Source organism: Hippocampus guttulatus, chromosome 11 (genome assembly GCF_054856545.1).
Source record: "Hippocampus guttulatus isolate MCC_2025c chromosome 11, RoL_Hgut_1.0, whole genome shotgun sequence".
Classification (NCBI taxonomy): Eukaryota; Metazoa; Chordata; class Actinopteri; order Syngnathiformes; family Syngnathidae; genus Hippocampus; species Hippocampus guttulatus.
Genome location: NC_141271.1, coordinates 7,400,348 through 7,421,391, shown reverse-complemented (window position 1 = coordinate 7,421,391; position 21,044 = coordinate 7,400,348). Strand labels below are relative to the sequence as shown.

The 21,044-nt window shown below is 41.5% G+C and overlaps 1 protein-coding gene across 1 annotated transcript in view; it reads right to left on the bottom strand.

Moving 5' to 3' along the window:
- kcnh3 (potassium voltage-gated channel, subfamily H (eag-related), member 3) overlaps positions 1-21,044 on the bottom strand; it is a 120,701-nt gene that overhangs the window by 6,085 nt on the left and 93,572 nt on the right. The window contains exons 8-12 of the mRNA XM_086123282.1: positions 16,813-17,172; positions 14,866-15,065; positions 14,363-14,612; positions 7,146-7,360; positions 1,896-2,155 (exon numbers count right to left, since the gene is read on the bottom strand). Of these exons, the coding sequence (XP_085979408.1) occupies positions 1,896-2,155; positions 7,146-7,360; positions 14,363-14,612; positions 14,866-15,065; positions 16,813-17,172 (1,285 nt within the window). The remainder of the gene's footprint in view (positions 1-1,895; positions 2,156-7,145; positions 7,361-14,362; positions 14,613-14,865; positions 15,066-16,812; positions 17,173-21,044) is intronic.

Below are 21,044 nucleotides of genomic sequence, written 5' to 3'. Positions count from 1 at the left end.
ACTTTCAATGCTGAGTACTTTTCCGAACACATTTGTTGGGTAGCTGTGGGGTGGAGCTAATTATTTTGACCCAGCAGATTGTGATGATGATTGGATTTAGGCAGGCTGAAGAGCAGAAGCCATTTTTGACAATGTTGTTGTGTTATGGTTAGGGTGTAATTGTCATGCAAAATTCTTCGAAATCATTGGTGGTGGCTGAATGGCTCAGTTGGTAACTGTGCTTGTGACCTGCTGTGGTGAACCCTGACAGGTAAAAGTTGCTTTTTCTTATTCTTAGAAAATGTAGAAATTACAGTTGATTTGTATAGCGATGACTGAGTAGCCCATTTCTTAGTTGTTTTAAATCTATTAAAAAAAATACACAATCTACATCATGATCCCGAAAATGATTGATATTCTATATAAATTAGTGTGCCAGATGCATGTTAAATATTTCTTTTTGTGTTGAATTTTCATCATGTGATCGAACTTTGATTGATAGACCGTGAACATTGCACCGTTGATCTGGAAGCAAGACTGTAGTTCAAGTTGCTATAGCAACCAACCTGACTCTTCCATTGCAATGTGAGCAACTCGTGTAAGCATGGTTGGAAAGAAAGTTGTTTAAGCAACCTTGCTATCCAGGGCTAGGAAAATGTTGTGCCACCCCAAATGAAATCCTACAAAATATATTTTACATATTTTTATTATATCATGCCTCTCTCCTCCGCTCCACTTCTTACTGTCATTATCTCTTGCTTATTACTCTTTTTTCATTTGATTACAGGATACCAGCAAGCCTGGGCCCTGTTTTTGACATGTTTTTGACATGTTTAATGGTCTCATCTAGGAGACCTAAGTACAGTCAAACCTCGGTTTTCGAACGTCTCTGTTCTCGACCAAATCGGTTTTCGACCAAAAATTTCGATTTTTTTTATGCCTCGGATTACGACAACGAAAATCGCTTCTTGACCAAACTGAGCGCACTTAAATGCGCCACTTGACTCCTCTCGCCTTCCTTACACGAGGAAGTGACGCTTCCTCGGGTAGACGAGGAAGTGTCACTTCCTCGTCTAGTGTTCCATTGTGAGCAGACGTGTTCAATAAAGATTTTTTTAAAAAAAGAGCGTGGTTTCGGTTTTCGAACAAATCGGTTTTCGAACAGCCTTCTGGAACGGATTATGGTCGAAAACCGAGGTATGGCTGTAACTGTTAAGTTGTTTGTTTCATCTCGGCTGCTAGTCTTTGTTTTATTTCGGTACCGGTACCCCGGTTTCCTCCCACATTCTACAAACATGCATGGCAGGCTGACTGAACACTCAAAATTGTCCCTAGGTGTCAGTGTGAGCGCAGATGGTTATTCGTCTCTGTGTGCACTGCGATTGGCTGGCACCCGGTTCAGGGTGTCCCCCGCCTACTGCCGCAAGACAGCTGGGATAGGCTCCAGCACCCCCACAACCCTCATGAGGATAAAGCGGATTAGACAATGGATGGACGGATAGAACCGGCCTTGTTGCAATCCCATTTTAAGTTCTGTGTACAGGAATAAACTTTGTCCACACAAGACGATTCAGTGCACTAGTAAAGCAATGAGGATGCAATATTAAAACGTGTATGCTTGTAATGGTTTTGTTTGCTACTAGTGCCACTTTTGCCCAATTCAGAAGCAATTAACCCTTTCAGGGACAGTGGTTACGTTACTACAGTGGGCAGCTTATCATGTCATCAGGTTACAGGTTATTATTATTGGTGCATGAAAGGGTTAAACGTTACTTGTAAACTATGGAACGCTGTTTGGTTTGATCACTTGATATCTTTGATATGATATCGAAGTACTCATACAATCTTTCGTCTGTTCCTGGATATCAAGAATATGAACAAAATGTTCAAACAGCTTTCTAAATAGTCGTGCTTACCTGGGGCTGAGCTCTCCAGGCGCACTCGCAAAGCTGACCATTGGTATCTGCAGGGTGACGGGGCGGGTCTGCTCGGCGGGGGCGCGGAAGGGTCTAGGGGGCAGCAAAGGGGAACGTAGTGGTGAGTTGATGCCCCGGCTGAGGCGCAGAGGCGAGCGGGGCGCACGGGACACCAAGTTCTGCTCCTCGTCACCGCCTTCCTCGTCCTCTCGGATGGAGGGCAGCTTCTTCACCAGTCCGCCGTTACTCTCCCAGTCGGCCTGATACCCACACATACACGCACATTACATTTGTTACATTTCTTAACGATGGAAGGCAAACGTATTGTTCATAAAAATTTAACTCAACTGCACTTAACAGATGTTCTGTAATAGATTTGAAGAAAAAAAAAGAAGTTTAAACCAAGATAACATTATGTACAGTTTGAACATTTAATTAAGTAATACTTACGGAGGCCACTAGAGGGAGCCCACATACTACCAATGGTTACTTGTACTTGTAGTGTTGAGACACACTGGGCTGGCGGATTTTTTGTTTGTGCTACCACTATCAATTTTTAAATATTTTAATATGTAAAAAAATAAATAAATAAATAATCTTCACACTTATTAGGGGATCCCTAGTGACCAGAGGGCCTCAAGCAGGGGCTTAATTTGCTTATGTCTCCAGCAGGCACAACGTACGTGTGTCAGAAATGGGAGAAACAAATTTAAAGTACAGTAGATTTTAAATCTTTTGAAAGCACCGAGACCAACCCCTGACCCCAGAGTCAGGGGTTGAGTCAGTGATGTGTTCGAGGTGCTTCGTAGACCCTCACTCCACTTGTTCTCATCCCTGATCTCATTCTTTCAGTCAATACTTAAAAGCTGATGGGTGGCGGAATGAATGCCAACTAGGAAATGAAGTTTCACTCTGAGGCTCATGCTAGGCTAATTAGAATATCTTTATTGACTTCCCTCTTTGTCTTTTTTTTGGGGCGGGGGGTTGTTTTGTTAGATGCCTCATTTAACATGACAGATGTGGCCCGAGAATGAGTGTGCGTTGTGTCATTTCAGGTTAATCGCCGCCGCACTTTTATTTTATATACAGCAGAATACTGTTTCCAGCCCTCCCTCACCACACATATCACAGTTACGTGTGCAAATTTAATGAGGAAAATTGAAGTCAACATATAAATGGATGTACAGTAGTTGAAATATTTTTAGGCACATGAGAACCTTGCAAAAAAATGTGCATTATATTTATTGATACGAAAACTAAAAAAAAACCCATAGTGAGTGTCCTAAAAATGGAATTAATTCTATAATTTTAAAAATAAAATACATGTATAAATAAATAAACATTAGTGCAAAAACTAAATTGACCAAACACAAGTTCAAAAACAATCACATGAAATTCAGAAATAACGACAGTCAAATGAAAAGTTGACAAATGCAGTGCTGCAATTATGAATGAGACAAATATCTCCACTTTTCTGTTCAGTGTGGCCCTCGTGTTTTGTATTGCTCAGAAAAACTGTTTTCAAAGCGGTACTACAGTCCAGGACGACAGTAATTATTCATTCACAATGAAAGTGTTTTGAACAATGACACCTCTTGCAGTCTAAAAACAGAAGCAATGATAATGACTGCGTTTCATGTTTCATCACGCAGACAGATTTCCCATTTGCATCTTTCTCCATCTTCAGCCCACATCTTTGCCTGCTCAGCATCCTCTTGTTCACTGCCCCCCCTACCTCCGCCCCCATCATCTTCCTCCTGTGGCAGTGTGATTTATTTTTAGCTCCTCTGTTCTATTCTTAGCTGGCGGCTCCAGAGGCATCCAAAGAGACCCTGCATGTGCGATGTGGGGGCGTGATCATCAAGTGAGCTCGTGCCCAAGTTTGCTGTACCACTCTTGTCTGTGTGTGTGTGTGTGTGTGTTTCTAAATGGAAGTGCACGTGCCTCTGCAAGTACAGCACTTATCAATACGAGTGCTCGCCCTTGACTTCTCGCGTGAGAGTAGGCGTAAACGGCAGATGTTCACCACGTGAGGTGAGGACAGTGTTAATCAGTCATGTTGTCTGTATGACATGTTCTGAAGAAGGTCTCGCTGCAAGTCTCCGTTTGCCCTCCGATTCCAATGGCCACAGTATAACGTTACCTGCATAATATCATGACATCTGATACAAACAAATGTAGTGTCAAGCTGTCTGTCCATCAGTCTATCAAACTATTAACTAATCCATTAATTCATTGATTGATTATCTATCTACTGTACATGACTGTATTTGCATTTATCCACTCTTTCATTATGAATTAATTCAGGTCTAAATATCAATCCATTGATCCATCAGCCCATTCAGTCTGAACCATCCATCTGTCCATTCCTCAACTCATCTAAATATCCTTCCATCATCCATCAGCAATCTAGGGCTGGATGATTATGGGGGAAAAAAATCACAATGATTTCGACTGAAATTGAAATCACGATTGATTCAACAATTATTCACTGAATTCAAAACTTAGCGTCGATTCAATTACTAAAACTCGAAAACCCCAAACTACTATCATAGCCTCATGCCCATTCGTCCCCGCAACATTTTATTCTCGAACTCCCTATTGTTTTGGCCAAGTTCAAAATGACTTGGTAAATATCATGTGAAATTCAAGCCTCTTTCATTTTCATTGTGCTACATCCACACCTTTGATGACTTGCATTCTTTGCACACATCCAAACGTTAAAGAAGTAAAGATCTTTTTATCTTATTTATTAAGTTTTGGGACTTACTGACCAAACCTTGGACCTTGGGTATCGTATTTCTTGCTATAGCCCGTAGAAATTTGTGTTGGTATAACAAAAGAGTCCTTAGATCATTGTGGCTTTGAATTTTGAGGGAAGTAAAATTGCTTGAATCCTTGAAAACTCAACTTTAATATAATTTGTAAGGAAAAGGAAATAAATGAATAAGAATTTAGAAATAAGAATACTGTATAGTAAAATAAAAAATATAAAAAAATCAAGACAGTATATCAAAACAAATACAGATAATGGATGGATGGAAATAGCATCTGCGGTGCACGTGTTGGACTCTTGGGGGCAGTGTGGTGCCATGCATGCATGGAGTACACATTTACAATAAGATCAGAAGAAATGTGCGATTGAATTCTATTAGGATAACTCGTTTTCCACAGATTGGGAAGAATTTCTGGCTATGAACATTGTCATCTGTGGATGTTTCTACAGCTTTTGTGTGTCAATATTCATTATTTTGAAGCAATGTCACTCCCGAAGTTGATACAATTTTTTTTGGGAGGTCAGCATTCGCACGAGCAATGTTCACAAAACATTTATTGTATTCAAATATGATTACAGACGCTGCACTCTTAGCCATTACCCAAGCAACATGGTGCATTCAGGTTCCTTTTACAGCGGCTGCAACACACACCTCTGCACATTATTCATTTTTCTTCGATTATTACATTTTAAAGATCGAGGGAAGTCAAAATCACAATTACATTTCAATTGATCATCCGGCCCTACTGCAATCATCCCTCAACCTAAACATACATTGATCCATAATCAATGTATCCACCCATCATTCATCCATCCACCAACTTAAAGCAGGGGTGTCCAACCCAGGTCCTCGACGGCTCCTATCCATCCTGTATGTCTCCGGCCTTCAACACAGATGATCCAAAAGATCGGGATCGTTATCAGAATTCTCAGAGCTTGCTGATGAGCTGAACATTTGAATCAGTTGTGTAGGAGGAGGGAAACATCTAAAACAGGCTGGATAGGGGCCCTCGAGGACCGGGGTTCAACACCCATGACCTAAACCCTCATCCATTCATCCATTCATACCGACCCACATTTCCATCCATTCCTCCACTCATCTATCCATCAGCATTGATGGATGCATTGACTGAAACTCACTCAGCCATCAAACATCAATCAATCAATCCAAACATCTCGTAACTCAGCCAAACACTCATCCATCCATTCATGCATTCATCCATGAGCCCATCCATTCTTCCATCCATCAACCCATCCATGAGCCCATCTACCCATTCACCCTTTCACTTTTCCAACCATCCATTCATCCATCCATCCATCCATCTGAAGGTGTACCAAATAATGTGGCGGGTAGTGTATGCTATTTCTTGTATATTTGCTCGACCAGCATAAATAAGCAACATAAATGCCCGTTATCCAAACACATGCTCTTCAACTGTCCTCCTCGTGCATAAAACTTTTCTCATGTCAGCACACTGGGAACACTTGGACTCTGCAGTTTAAAAAACAAAACAAGAAAAAAAAAACACTGCAGTGGGAGAGAAAGAGGCAAAGCCAGCCACTCATCCTCCTCCTCGAGTGGCTGGGTTATTTTTATCCGCCGTGATCCAATCTTAGCAGCAGCTGCAGGGGACACAGCCAGCCAGGGAGAGCCCGTGCTTCCCCCCTTCATCTCCCTGCTCTATTTTTAGCAGCAGAACGGCTTCAAAAAGCAGCAATGAGCTATTCTCGGCATCCACTGCTACTGCAGTACCCGCCGCCGCACTGTTTGTGTGTGCATGTGACCGCACACTGTGGTGTAAACAACCCAGTGCATGTGTACTAAATTCATATTAGCCAGTTCATGCATAGCCTTCATGCGTGAAAACTACTCTAAAGGTGAGCATCCCCTGAGGCTTTCATTTTGCATGCCGGTGGTTGCACATGAAGGTATGTGAAGTTTGGCACACACACACACACACACACACACACACACACGCACACACGCACACACGCACACGCACACGCACACGCACATGCACACACACACACCACTGTGAATGCTCATTTTTATCCATCTTTTGCTTTAATCTATATTTGACTCAATAGATTTTCTACTCTGACCTCAGTGCTATGGAATGCACTTAAGCATGATGCAAGCATCCAGCCATCCATTTTCTATACTGCTTCGCCTCAATTGGGGTCACCTGTGAGCTGGAGCCTATCCCAGCCAGTTTCGGCGCACATAGAAAACAACCATTCATAGCCACACTCACATCAACAACTATGGACGTTTGTGAGTCTTGAGTGGATTGAACGTGATTTTTGGCATGTAGGAGGAAGCTGGTATAACAAGAGAAACTTCATTCTATCAGAAAAAAAGCATGTAATTATCTCAGTCCGTGACATACAATAACGCCTTCTTGTCTGGTGTGTTCTTGAAGAACGATTGATATATTTATGTGAACGTGTGGCATTAAAAGATGCCAACTCACATCTGAGGCATGGCCCTCACGCAGGTTGTAGGTTAGGTCATGTTGGATCTCACTGATGAACTTCTGGGCATACTCCGGGTACAGTCGCAACACCTCTCGGAGGCCCTTCAGGCTGATGTATTGAAGGTCGCAGTAGGTCAGCGCCTTGACGTTGGCGTTGGTCTTGATCACTTGCTCTTTCGTCAGAGAGTCGGAGCCAATCAGATCTCCCTTACCTGCATCAACACATTCCCATTTAATTTGAACATTGTTAGAATATAAAATATTCTTCTTGATTTAATTTGAGATCGATGTACGGATGTAATGATGAGCCAAATGGACCCGTAAGTGGACAGCGGTCCATCATCCATCTGAGCTTCCTCCATTCTATTCAGCTATCTGTCATTTATGCTAAATGGGGAAAAACATCCATCCATCCATACATCCATCCATTACAGGTGCATGGGTGGCTGAATGGTTTATGAGCATAAATGGTAGGATGTGTGATGACGAATGACTGAAGGAGGATGGCAGATGAATACATGACGGATGGGAGTGTGTGTAAATGAATAGAAGATGGCCAAATAATATGAGTGGTTGGTAAATGCTAGACGACAGATCCAAAGGGTGGATGCAAGATGGCTCAAGAGGGTGGACTAAAAATTCTAAAGAGGATGACGGGCTCGAAAGAGTATAAATGGCTGAAATAACCAGTGGCAGATAAAGAGGACGGATGGATGAAGATGGCTCAAAACAGTTGAATGGAAGATCCCTAAAGAGAATGGATAAATGGTAAATGCTCAAGAGGATGCCAGAGATGAAAGGATGCGCTGATGCAGAGGAAGGATGGCAGATGGAAAGATGGGTGGAAGATAGCGAAAGATGATGATGATAGTTGATGATAGATGCTAAAGAAAATAGATGTACACCGGGAGTGCCAATCAGTCGATCGTGATCGACTGGTGGGCTCCTAATTTAACCGTGAAGAGTGCAGTGGAAAGAAATGTTTGTCTTTTGTATATGTGTGCTATTATTATGATAGATTTGGTGTTAAGAGTTTGCTACAACCTGCACACCTAATCAATAGGTTTGGGCATCGTTTGAATTTGGATGATTCTGGTTTTGGATCTGGTTCTTCGATGTGATTACGGTCACAAACGATTCTCAGTTAAAAACAAAAAAAGAGGGAGCTATTATTTTGTGGATTCAGTCACATTAACTTCTCAGTTTTTTTTACTTTGTACTTCTTAGTGTTTATGAACTTCACTATGTGCGACTCAAGGGGCTATTTTTAACTAGTACAGTACTGTGAAATATTATTTGCCTCCTTCTTGATTTCTGGTTTCAAAGGTTTCAATTCATCAAAGCAATTTGAAACCGCTGACCCCGCAAAGGGGCTTCTTCGTATGGGTTCAGTTTCTTCTTCCGCGCGGTCAAGTAGGCATAAAATGTTACCGTGTTTTAAAATCTGCATGATTCTGGGCGTAGCAGAATGTTAATCCCGGTTCCATTTGTTTCTCGATGCCCAACCTTACCGATCTGTATCATTTCCACAATTTAAAAAAAAAAAGTATGGAATAGTCAACATTCATTCTTGTGTATCACTCTATATGTGCATAGAATCATCATTGGTGCTGCAGAGAGGATGCAGGTACAAATTAAAAAGGGCTCCGGCATGTGGAGAAGGAGTAAGAGGCTGAAGGGAGAGTGAAAGGAGGTGAGGTGGAGGAGAGGAAGATGGCAGAAGAGGGAAGGATGAGGAGGAAGGGTGAGAAGAAGAGAAGAAATCAAGCTATGACACAAACATCTTGTGCACGGCCTTCCCTCCATCTGTGTTTCTGCCTCCCCCTTTCCTCCCCTCGAACGCTCTGTGTCACACGGATGATGAGCGGCGGCCGAGTTGACAAGCGCCAGCAGCTTTGGGGAAATCTGCCGTTAATAATTGCTGCAAAACGTTCAAGTGAGCCGCAGACGGAGCTCTCAAAATGACACTGTGCAGACCCGATGTGTGTGTGTACGTGTGTGTGTGGAGTGCATAATATATTTTTTCTTGGTAGTGTCAGTGATTTGCAACCTTTTTTTTTCTTTTTAAACTTTTGGATTTAAATTGCATCTTACAAATTGTGTTTTTGAGATGATTCTGTTCAGTGTGTGTTGCTGATTTGTGTTTCATTTCCCCAGTCACTTGGGTGCGTCAACATTTGTCATTTTTCCTTCTCACGTTCACTTTCGTTCAATAAAACGCCGTTATTGCTTAATCTCGGTAGTCTGCTTCAGGGTGTAGGCTTCATCCATTACCCTTCATCACAGGTTTTCCATCGCCATCAATCAACTACAATCAAAATAGCCACGAATTAAAAGCATTTACGGTGAACCCGTTTACCACAGGGGATACGTTTTAGACCCACGAAGCTTAAGAAGCCCCAATATGGAGATCACATGAACAAAAAACCCCCAGATGTTTTATGTTTTAAAACACATTTGAAATATATGACAATGTATCAAAAACATCGGTTGTGTGACGTCTTTTAAGGTTCTCCTGGCATTCAATAGACGGCCGAGAAGTGCATCGGCAACAGTGGCACTCCTCTTTCTCACTCGAGGGGAGTACAATAATCATTCTGTCAGACCCATGAAAGACAACCGCTTCAAAATGTGATGTAGCGAGCTGGTGAACAATGAACTTGGATCGAGCTGTTGTTTGTGCCGAAGCAACGGGGAGATTTAACCCTTACAAGGCTTTGTTAGCCAATCAGAAGCTTAAAGAATATCACGTTTAAGTTGAATAAAAACACAAAATGCATGAAAGAAACCAAACTTAAATGACCACATATGAGATAAAGATACACTCAGTGGTGTCATACAAACAACACAGACTAAATAAAAAGCCAAGACTATACAATTCAACCACACCCTCTATTTTACACCATTTTGGTTCAAACCATTAGCCAAAGGCATTTATTCCGCTGTTTTGGAGTTGCAATTGTCAGTGCACTGCACTGATTTACGCCCATGCTGCAAGTTATACTGTGGACAGATGCAAAGGTTACATCATCGATCATCACTCTTTCTCGCATTAAGGCATGCGCATTTGCGCATGTCACTGAAGTTAAAGAAAAGGTCGACATTTGCGGAGGGGAAAAAAAGAAAACCAGATGTCCTGTTTTTTAGCAGGCATTTTCCTCATGGGACAAACTCATCACAATCAATCAATGACACTCAGGAACCCAAAGACAAAACAATCCTAAATTGAATTTATTAATCATCTTGTAAGTTTAATGAACTGTTAAATGACCAAATCGCATTTTATTGACACAGCACACACAAGCACTTTATAAAGTACAGTATTGTACTTAGATAACACGAACTATCAGTATTTGCCGAGAATAGGGTCTAGGTGTGTGTAGGGCGGCCCGGGGGTCTAGTGGTTAGCGCGTTGACCTCACAGAGAAGAGATACCGGGTTCAATTCCAGCTCCAGCCTCCCTGTGAGGCATTTGCATGTTCTCCCCGAGCCTGCGTGGGTTTTCTCCGGGTACTCCGGTTTCCTCCCACATTCCACAAACATGCATGACAGGCTGATTGAACACTCCAAATTTTCCCTAGGTGTGAGTGTGAGAGAGGATGGTTGTTCGTCTCTGTGTGTCCTGCGATTGGCTGGCAACCGGTTCAGGGTGTCCCCTGCCTGCTGCCCGAAGATGGCTGCGATAGGCTCCAGCACCCCCCGCGACCCTTGTGAGGATAAGCGGATCGGAAAATGGATGGATGGATCGGTATGTGTAATTGCAAATGCATTGTGGAGTTTGACACAGAGGGAGGGGGCAACACTGGAGGAGGAGATGAACCCCCACCGGTTGGGAAATAAGGTCTGAAACAGAGGCCGTGTGGAGGGTGTAGCAACTCAATGAGGTACTGGAAGACTGGCAATAGTGATGAAGTGTTTTGAATGAAAGCATTGAGGAATAAGGAGCCAGAAAAGGTTTTTGAGGACAGGACTGTTGTGGTAAAAGGACCAGGGCTGGTTGAGGAGACTTCCTGATTAGCAGGAGTTATTTATTGGAGTACTTTGAAATCCAAACTGTATTCCATGCTGTTGCAGTTGTTGGGTATGGATGTGAGGATTGCGTATACAGTCAAACCCCACATACTGGTGGTTCAACATCCACAGATTTACATATTCCATGATTGTTTTTCAAATTTAGTACAATATTTATGGAACATTTTTGTTTGTTTTTCCCCATTTCCCTCTATTTTTCATGGAAATCATACATTGAAGGATTATCGGTGTATATTACGTATTTTCGGCACTATAAGGTGCACCTAAAAGCATAAAATTTTCTCAAAGACTGACAGTGCACCTTATAATCCGATGTGCCTTCTATATGGATCAATATGCAGATTTCTTGGACGTAGTATTTTAAATGTTCTGTAAAGCGCTTTGTTACAGCTACGGCGGTTATGAAAGCTCTCTATAAATAAAGGTGTATTATATTGTATTCCCTTCAGCGTAGCTCCATCTAGTGGATGTCTAATGCAACCGCATCCATTATTACAGCTTCTATTATATGCGCCTTACAGTGTGGTGTGCCCTATATATGAAAACAGTTTCAAAACAGGCCATTCATTGAAGGTGCGCCTTACACTCCGAAGCACCTTATACTCCATTTGTATTGTTTCACAGGCATTGTAGCCCGAGTTAATGTTGCAGAATTTGAACACGGAGAGCTCCGTTCGTGATATGGAAGAAAGTATTTCCATAAGAAAAGAGAGCAATGGAATGGTTGTGTTCCTGCAGACTAACAAACAAATAAATTGTGAGAAAAAAATCATCCTGAGTAAAGGTAAATATGTACCTTTCTTATTACGACATACATTCAGTTATCGATGAATTAGATGTAAGCTGAATCAAGCAAACCGATCAGTGTTTATGGTACAATGTAAATGACTTAAAATGATCATAACAAACAAAAACACACTCGTTTTTTTTTTTTTTTTTTTGTAAGTGAAAGGTGTGATGGTCCAAGCAGATTTGTGTGTATACTTTCTAGCATTAATAATGCAGAGACATAAATAATGTAATATTTCATTCATTTTTAATACCAGCACAGCCCCATGCTGCATCGATTGATGCGTGCTTGTGTGTCCCGATCAAGAGCAAATCCGTGGCCTTTGGCATTTGGACATATATCCATTTCACCTTACACGTATGTGTATGCACATGCGCAGATAGAAATCAACACATGCATGCATGCACACAGCATTACTTCAAACCATCTCGACCTTTTCGGGAAGTGATGTTGGAGGCGTGTGGATGTGTCCTCACAAACATGTCAACACGCGCACAGAAAAAGGGGGGGGGGGGTTGGAGTGTTCACCTGCCACACAAAACATAAATGCCGTTTGCTGGATCAGTGCTAAACATGTTGTGAAACAGCCTGAGGTCATTCATTTGCAGATAAGTACCCCTAAATTTGACGACCCCCCCCAAAAAAACGTACTCCCCCAAAAAAAAGTTTTAAATTGAAATTTTGCTCAAGTCAATCTTGTACCGTGGCCCCTCTGTCTTTCTCGTTCTCTCTCTCTCTCTCTCTCTCTCTCTCTTTAATGTATGTACTGTATGTAAACATTCCTTACAAAAATAATAGAATTCAAAGTGTCAGAAGCACTATACAGTACTAGTAACGTAAAAACAGTCATACCTGTCAACTTTTCGGAGCGCCAACCTGTATAAACTACCAAAAAAATCCTTATAAAGAGCAAAAAATCCTTATAACATACCAAAGCATTTTATATGTCAAAATAACGGCAGAAAAAACCCCACAAAATTTTCAATGATATTTATTGTAGATCTCCATAATACAATGTCTGGTTAATGTCTAATCATCATTCTACTTAGTGGCATTACTGTGTTCAGAGTTGTATTCCTGCGTTACTTTTTTCACCAACTCCAAATGCTGACCCATCGGCTCGAAGTTACAGCATCCATTCATATTTACTTTGCACTGCAATAATGCTGTCAGTGTTTCTGGTGCAAGCGATTTTCGGAAATCTAAAGCAAACGGAACTACCTGTTAGGGGGGAAACCCCCCCCGGAAATTTCCAGAATCCGTATGATTTGTGCGATACGGCCATATACGTAAGATTCACCACAAAATCCATATGAACTATGGCTAATATATATACTGTATATATATATATTTTTTTTCCTCACAGCTACACTGTTCTCATGCATGATGGCAGTTCGAACTGATGTTGTGCACATTGAATGGAAACATACAGATGTACCTTGACCGAAGAATGATCCAACTTCTCAGTTTTTAATGTTATGAAGCGTGTTTTTAAAAATTTTTTTTTTTTTTTGCTTTATTGCGAACCGAAATTTGAATTAAGAGGAGCTTGACGCCTTGAGTAAAGCGAAAAAAGTGAGAAGAGCTACAGTCGCTTTTGAATGGAATTTTGGTGTGTTTTAATTAAACCTTGTAAAAACAAATGATTTCTTCTGCTGCTGTTTTTCTTTACTTAAACATAAAAAAGTGTTGTGTTTTTTATGGCGGCTGATTGACAACATTTCAATTAATTTGAACATTGAGTCAACACAGTGGTCAAGGGAACAAATTCACCACGCAACCACATTGAAAATTTGAAGTGTTTGCATAGTTAGGTCTGCCCAGCCATCACGTGTGAAATGAAAAACAACTACTTATGGTATATATTTTTTTCTGCCGATTTCTGAATATTGTATGTGTCTTTTTGGTGATGTGCCTCTAATACGTACCACGTACCGTGTACGTACTGCTTCCTCCATGATTTAATGTCCTTTTTAATTTACTTAATAAGGGCACACTTTTTTTTTCCACACTCTACAAGTACAAGCAGCAGCCAGCCGGAATGCCCAATTTCAGGAACTATCATACGATGTCAGAGTAAGAACTGTATTGATTTGTAATCATGTTGATACAAGATGTTCAAAACAGCCGAGGTCACAACTGTATGTTTTTATTTGCTAGCATTCCATCTGTGGCATTGCTCACTGCAAATTGTTGATTTTTGTGTTCAGTACTATTGATTTTTATTCATGCACACACAAAGACACACTGGGCTCACTTGTGCAAATACACATTTTTTGACAAATGTGTACCTAGTAAGATTCATAATGAACTAATTAAGTTGATGATGAAGATGACCTGCAATGGTCCTGACACTTATTGACAACGCCAAAGTTGGAACATGTGTACTCACCCAGTATGGCGAGCACAGTGTTGTCTTTCAGGACTTCCATGGAACCTGAACACACAAAGTAGATGGCCTGCAAGGCATCGCCTTGCCGGATGAGGAACTCCCCGGGGGCACAGAACGATGTCTTGATGATGAGCGACAGCGAGCGCAGGCATCCCCTGCTGGCTGATTCAAACAGCGGGAGCTGGAGCAGCTCCTTGTTTAGGTGCATGGCGATGTCAGCTCGTAGTTCATCTGGGAAATCCTTCAGGAGCTGAAAAGAGATACAAAGTCGTCTCCCGTACTTAAATTAGCCAAGCAGCATTCATTTGTGGTGAAGCCGAGGAGGAGGTGAAGCCGTAGATCAAAGTCAAAAGGTAAGCAGAGCTGCAATGGCTTTTGTTGGATGCAGAAATTAGTGTGAGTCTGATGAAGCGGCAAATGGGGGTGCGGGCATATTTATGTTGTGTTGCATTTGTGACGTTTCTGCTGTGTCACTTAGACGGCTTCTCACCGAATCAACTCACCTCATTGACGTCGATGCCATTGTTGACCGACCAGGTTGTCTGGAAACACTCCAGCATGCGTTGCTCGAGAGCCTTGGGCAACCGGTGCACCCTGATGAAATCCTTCAGGTCTTTGGTGCGCGTGTGGTAGAGCGAGCGGCGTGAGTACATCCTCTGGATAATGGCGGTCACGTTGCCAAACACCACAGCGTGCATCAGCGCTGAGAGAAAAATCAGTTGAGTCATGCTACCATAATCAAACCCCTCCAATAGTATTTACAACACAGTCTGCTATGTGATTTTAAAAACACGGCCAAGTGAAGCGTCAACAAATAAGGAGAAGAGTCTGTTTGGAATATATTTATTTCAAGGAGAAAATATTTGAATTAGGCTGTAAATTTAGGTCAGTGGTTCCAACAGTGTTTAGGCCTGCAGAGAAGGTCTTGGCCTTCACCACTCACCACTGCAGGGTTAAACCAAAAAATTGCCCGGGGAAGTTTTTGCATTCCAGGAATATTCCTCACTGTGGCAATAAAGTCTCAGCGGCATTATTGCCATCAGACATTAGTACAATATTGTGTACAGCGCTTTCACAACAGCAGCAAGGCATAAAAACAAATATACTATATTTTCATTACCCTACAGTATAATACTGTACACACTGCCATACAAGAAACGTGATTTGATTTTAGTGATGAGTTTAGTCGGACTGCATGGACATTGTTTTGAAGGGAATGCAGAGCGACCACATGGAGCTCATCATAAGGACGATTTCCGGTAGGATTAATTAAGAGGTCGCCTCGGCTAGCTTCCTTTCACTCTGTCTCTTTTCACTTTCCAATTCTCACCCTATCAGCAGGAGTGAGCTTGTTAAAAACCAACGGAAGCCTTTTTTTTTTCTTCGCGCTTGAGCTAATTGAAAGATGGCAAGATTTCTGCAGGAAACAAATATAATGGGAACAGAATGCCAAGAGCTAAAGTTATTGCAAACAGGGTTGGGGATAATATGCTGCAAAAGTAACGTGCCACAATAATATATTACTTTTAGATGTTTAAAAAAAAAAGTCATATTACAAGTTACTCATGCTTTTGTGATAATATTTCAGTTACTGGGTTGCAGCGCGCCAGGGCCATAAGACAAAGTTAGAAATGGAAAATGTGTGAAGAACCTTCTAGTCTTCCATTGATAATATCTCTAGTCAACCAATCACCCATAAACAGATTTCCTTTCAATGGTTTGACTGATAGTGGAACGTCTGTCCAATAGAATATCTCTTTAAAATCACTATATTGCTTTCACAACATAAACTTCACATATAATGGCTGAGAAGTCATTTTTTGTGAGACACTTCACAGTCATGTCGTCATGAAATAAAAAATGCAAAACACATTTAAAATGCAAGCGGAAACAAACGCAGGTTAGCACGTCCGCCTCAGAGTGCAGAGGTGCAGGATTCAAATCCGGCTCCTGTGTAGATTTTACATGTTCTTTCCGTGCCTAAGCGGGTTTTCTCCGGGTGCTCCGTTTTCCTCCCACATTTTAAGACATGCAGGGTAGCTTGATTGATCACTCTCAATTTTCCAGCGATTGGCTGGCAATCAGTTCAGGATGTACCCGGCACACTGCCTGAACACAGCTGAGATAGGCTCCAGCACACCCCAACCCTGTTGGCTATAAGCGGATCAGAAAACGGACGGATGGATGTCTTCATGAAGTGTGTCCGTGTTTTTCCTCTGACTAACCATTACCGAGTGATGAATAACAAAATAGTAATTTTGTTTTTAAAGCAGTGCCCCTCCCATATTTAAATTGAGAGGTGCTGGGGCAGCATCACTCGGGACCCAGAACACACATCGGGCGCAAAGGAGAACTGGAATTTTTTCCTTCAAATGGAATTGCTGGCTGAATTTCAGCAGACTCAAAAGATGATGCACAAACAAGAGTAGAAAAAAGGAGCATCCACTCACCGCCAATGAGCATGGTGCAGATCGAAAAGATCTTCTCCGAGTCCGTGTTGGCCGACACGTTCCCGAAGCCCACGCTTGTCAGGCTGCTCAGGGCGAAGTAGAGCGATGTCACGTAGCTGCTACGCATGGACGGGCCTCCGCCCAGAAATCCAAAACCTCCCGCCGACGCGCTCTCGCCAACCGATGTGTTCCCTCCGTACTGGCTGGAGTTCCAGGGACCTTGACCCGCCGACTCGGAGCTTGATTCGTTCCACTGGCTGCTGTTGGCCGAGACTACGCCAGAGGAAGTCGGGAAGAGTGCGGCCAGAGGCGACAGGAAGTAAGGTGTCCCTAAACGCTTGGCCAACTCATGCAGCCAACCTAATAATGGAGAGTACGGAGCAAAAGCGAAAAGGACCATACTCATAATTTGTCAATGTTCTTTGTTACTAATTCCATGTAATAAGTAACGGAAAAATAAAGTTTGGTGCTCCCTATTTACATTGATGGCATGTATTATCTCAAATCATGGCTAGAGTGCAAAGAGTACCAGGGCTATTAGAACTAAGACATATATTAGAGTAAAGTTCACAAATAAAAAAAAAAAATCTTTCCTAGCAATCAGAGTATGAGAGAAATTATTAGATGTAACCTGCAGCAGACAACAATTTTATTTTGAAATGCAAATGTAAGGCATTCTAATTCATGTGTTTGCTGCGAAGTATTCTTCGTGAGAAACGTCAATCTTCGGCAGCGGAATACTTTATATTATAGTACTTGATATTTTATTTCATTCAGCATTAAACTGAGTTTCAAATGACCAGACAGAGACTGAGTCATTAAAACCCCAGCAGCTGACGTTAGTGTAAAAATTCATGTATCTCAAAAATCGCTTTACCGACATCACGTCTGGTCTTGGCTGACTGGTTCATTCCACTGTTTGCTCAGGTTTGCCCCAGACTAAATCGCTGGTACGGCATTGAGTTTGTATTTCCAGGCTATACAGTTGTACCTTGACTTACAAGTTATGACTTATTTTTTAATCAAAGGCGTCACTCCATTTACTCATGGACCAAACCAATTTCCGCCTGAAAACACCACCATGTTACTTGTTTTTAATAAATGATTTTTGGGTAAAAATAATACTCTAAAATTTAAAACGGGAGATAAAGAAATAAATTGTTTTTATGACGTGTAATTAAGATGAAAGTCACGCACGCGGACATACGCACACACGCTGTCGTGCATCCGTGTTGGTGTCTCTTTAATGGGGTGTGGCTTTGTGAGTCCAGTATGTCAGCAGCTTTTAATTATCACGCCTGCTCCAAGATCCTTGCGAGTGTTTTCATTTTGTATTTGTGCGCTTGGCTGCTGGTCAGGTTGAATTAACGGCTGAAAGCATATCAGTGAGTGTGGATCTACGTTTTTCCTTAAATTGCTTGTATACAAAGCAAAAGATTATGGGTGTGCTCCTGACTTGAGAAGCCATGGTACCACTGTATTTTAAAAAATACGGGATTGGTAATTATTTGAGGCACAGCGTTACTTACAACAGAGACAATTATTTGAGGAAATAGACAACAGTACGACACAGTTTTTATCTTTCCAACTTCAGCTGTCTTTAGGCCTACCAAGTTAACCAGTTTGTTCATGCCAAATAATAACCAAAATAAAGTAGACGTGACATTGATTTATTGAGAACGAAGTAAAAAATCTAATGTTTTGTGGAGTTTTTTTTAACTGACGAGTCAACTGAGAAACAGTGACACTATGATGTAGCCTTAAAAGTTTCCACGAAGACTCTGTCAACATTCGCACATTCGTCAACCATCAACAAATCCCATTAAAGTCCCAACAAGTAATCTATTGCCAATGAGGACTCAGAAGACATTTCAAAGTAAGGCCGAAAGACAGCGGCGTAGGCGCGTCTATGAATAATTGAGAAGAGAGCGCTTGAGAATGAACGTACGTGATGTGGCAAAGCCCTGCCGGGTTTCTGACTGCACAACATGTGAGCGAAGAGGGCTCATATAATATAGATACCGCCCATTGATCTACTGAATGCACTAGGCTTACTATCTTTCTGAATCAAAATCTGTCTGTCTGTCAATCCATGTGTCTGTCCTAACCACCCACATACCAAAACAAACATGTTTCATTGTAATTAAGTATGTAGGGGTTGGTTGGTAATCCAACGGCAGCAGCGTATATCTGACAGACTGTATAGGTACATGGTATATTTTCAGGACAAGTATTAATATTAGAATTTTTTTCCTTCACAGATTGGCTGTGAGAAATTAGACCTCATAATGAGGTCCACTTGAATCCGATTTTCTGTCAGATAAAGGGCTCTGTCAACGACTGGAGCTACAGTACATTCAAGTGATAATAATATTTCCTGTCATAAGGAGAAGACAGGAAATCAAATGGTCACGAGGCACCGTATCATCCGATAACAGTAAATCTTTATTTCAATGTGTCAGTGACTCACGAAAATTGCCGATACCAGTCACTTATACTTAAGGTGACCCCTTCTGGCCATTCTACTATCAAGAGGTAAATGGCATGCATGGCTGACAAACATTTTTTGTGTAAATTGCAGCATGTCCATCCTCTCTTATGCCCGTTAAGGGGCAATTCCTGTAAGTATATGTAGGTTTATAAGCAGGGGTGCACATAAGTATTTTGTTGTCTTGAGGAAATAGAAACTGAAAACCAGAAAAAGGTTCACTCGGTTAAATTAAAATGACATACCGGTATATTCATATATTAACAATAAACCTTTAAGTTCATCTATGAGGTCAGTGCTCATTTGAGAACCATGGCAAAATGTTGATGTCAACCCCTGTCTATAAGGTACAGTGTATAGATACGATTTGTTTTATGAAAGCTTACGGTCCTTTTTATGGGGCCAACGCAAGTCAAGTGCAAAGCGCAGTCTGACTGCGCACTGTCTTTTGGGATTTTCGTAGAAGGGCGCAGGTAGAAAGGGGCATTTGCGGTGCTGTGGGAGTGAGCACAGCCAACCTTTGATATCAATGGAACGTCTCCCCGCATTTCCTTTAAATTAAGCAGAGAAGAGGCACACACAGTTCTTGTTATGAAGGATGCAGAAATAGACTCACTGGTGCCCTTGCAGAAGAGCAAAATGTGCAAAGCATATTTATAAGGAACTGCAATCAGACCTTCATGGGTAGATGATGTATAGTTACCCAGGGCGACCACAAAACTGCTCTGAAGTGGGCATTTGGAGACCGCCTTCCGCCCCGATCATTCGTGTCTGTGTGACACCCACCCTCCGCTCCATCCGCATAGCTGTTCCGCGGCTCAGGTGGGTGTTTTAAAATCTTTATATCATGTTGATCATAATGATGTCTTCAATTAGTTAATTTATTCATGATTCAGAGGATTCAATGCATGCTGTTGTCATATTTATGAATGAAATTCAATTATATCTACCACACAGGGCAGCAGAAATCATTCTGTTTGTGCCTCGATCACACCTGCCAAAATCGCATTACACCACCTGCGCCATGACTTAGAGCTGCTCCAAGCTGGTCCAAGGTCTAGTCAACTTTCAGTCACCAATTGGTCAGGTGGACGTTTGAAAGAAAATGCCTTCAGTCCTCCGGAATGCCCAGGATGGCACAGAGGGAATTTCCAAACACTGTAAACTAGACTTGCCCCAGTATGAAAATGAAGACGTTGCAGCTTATACGCCGAGTGCACATGCACTGTCTACAAAAATAGAGCCCTTATAATGCATTATTTATGTGTTGCTACCAAAATGTACATGTTTATTCTCCATTTGCATGGTATGATGACATTCTGCATTTTTGTATGTCATGCATATACTAACTTTACAAATTTTCCTTCTTTCATCAATTGAGAAAAATTTTATGTTGTTATGATTCAGTGCAATCATAAGGTCTATTTTGTCTCTTGATGCAGGCCAGGTAAAATTGCGCTTTTAATCACCCATTCGTATTCTATAGAAAGCTATGCTCATTGGTTGCTGACTTTTTTGGACCTACATGTACCTATATTTTGAAGTATTTTGAGTTTAATTTTCAGACTGTGGTTGTGCAAAGCGTCCAGAAACAAGTTCAAACTTTGGCGAGAGTTATTAAACTAAACTAACCATTTGTGAATCCAAAACCAAAAAAAAAACAAAAAACAAAAAAAAAAGCCCCCCCCCCCAAAAAAAAGCATCAATCTGTCCAAAGTGCTAGTGGTATCAGTATTCTGTATAG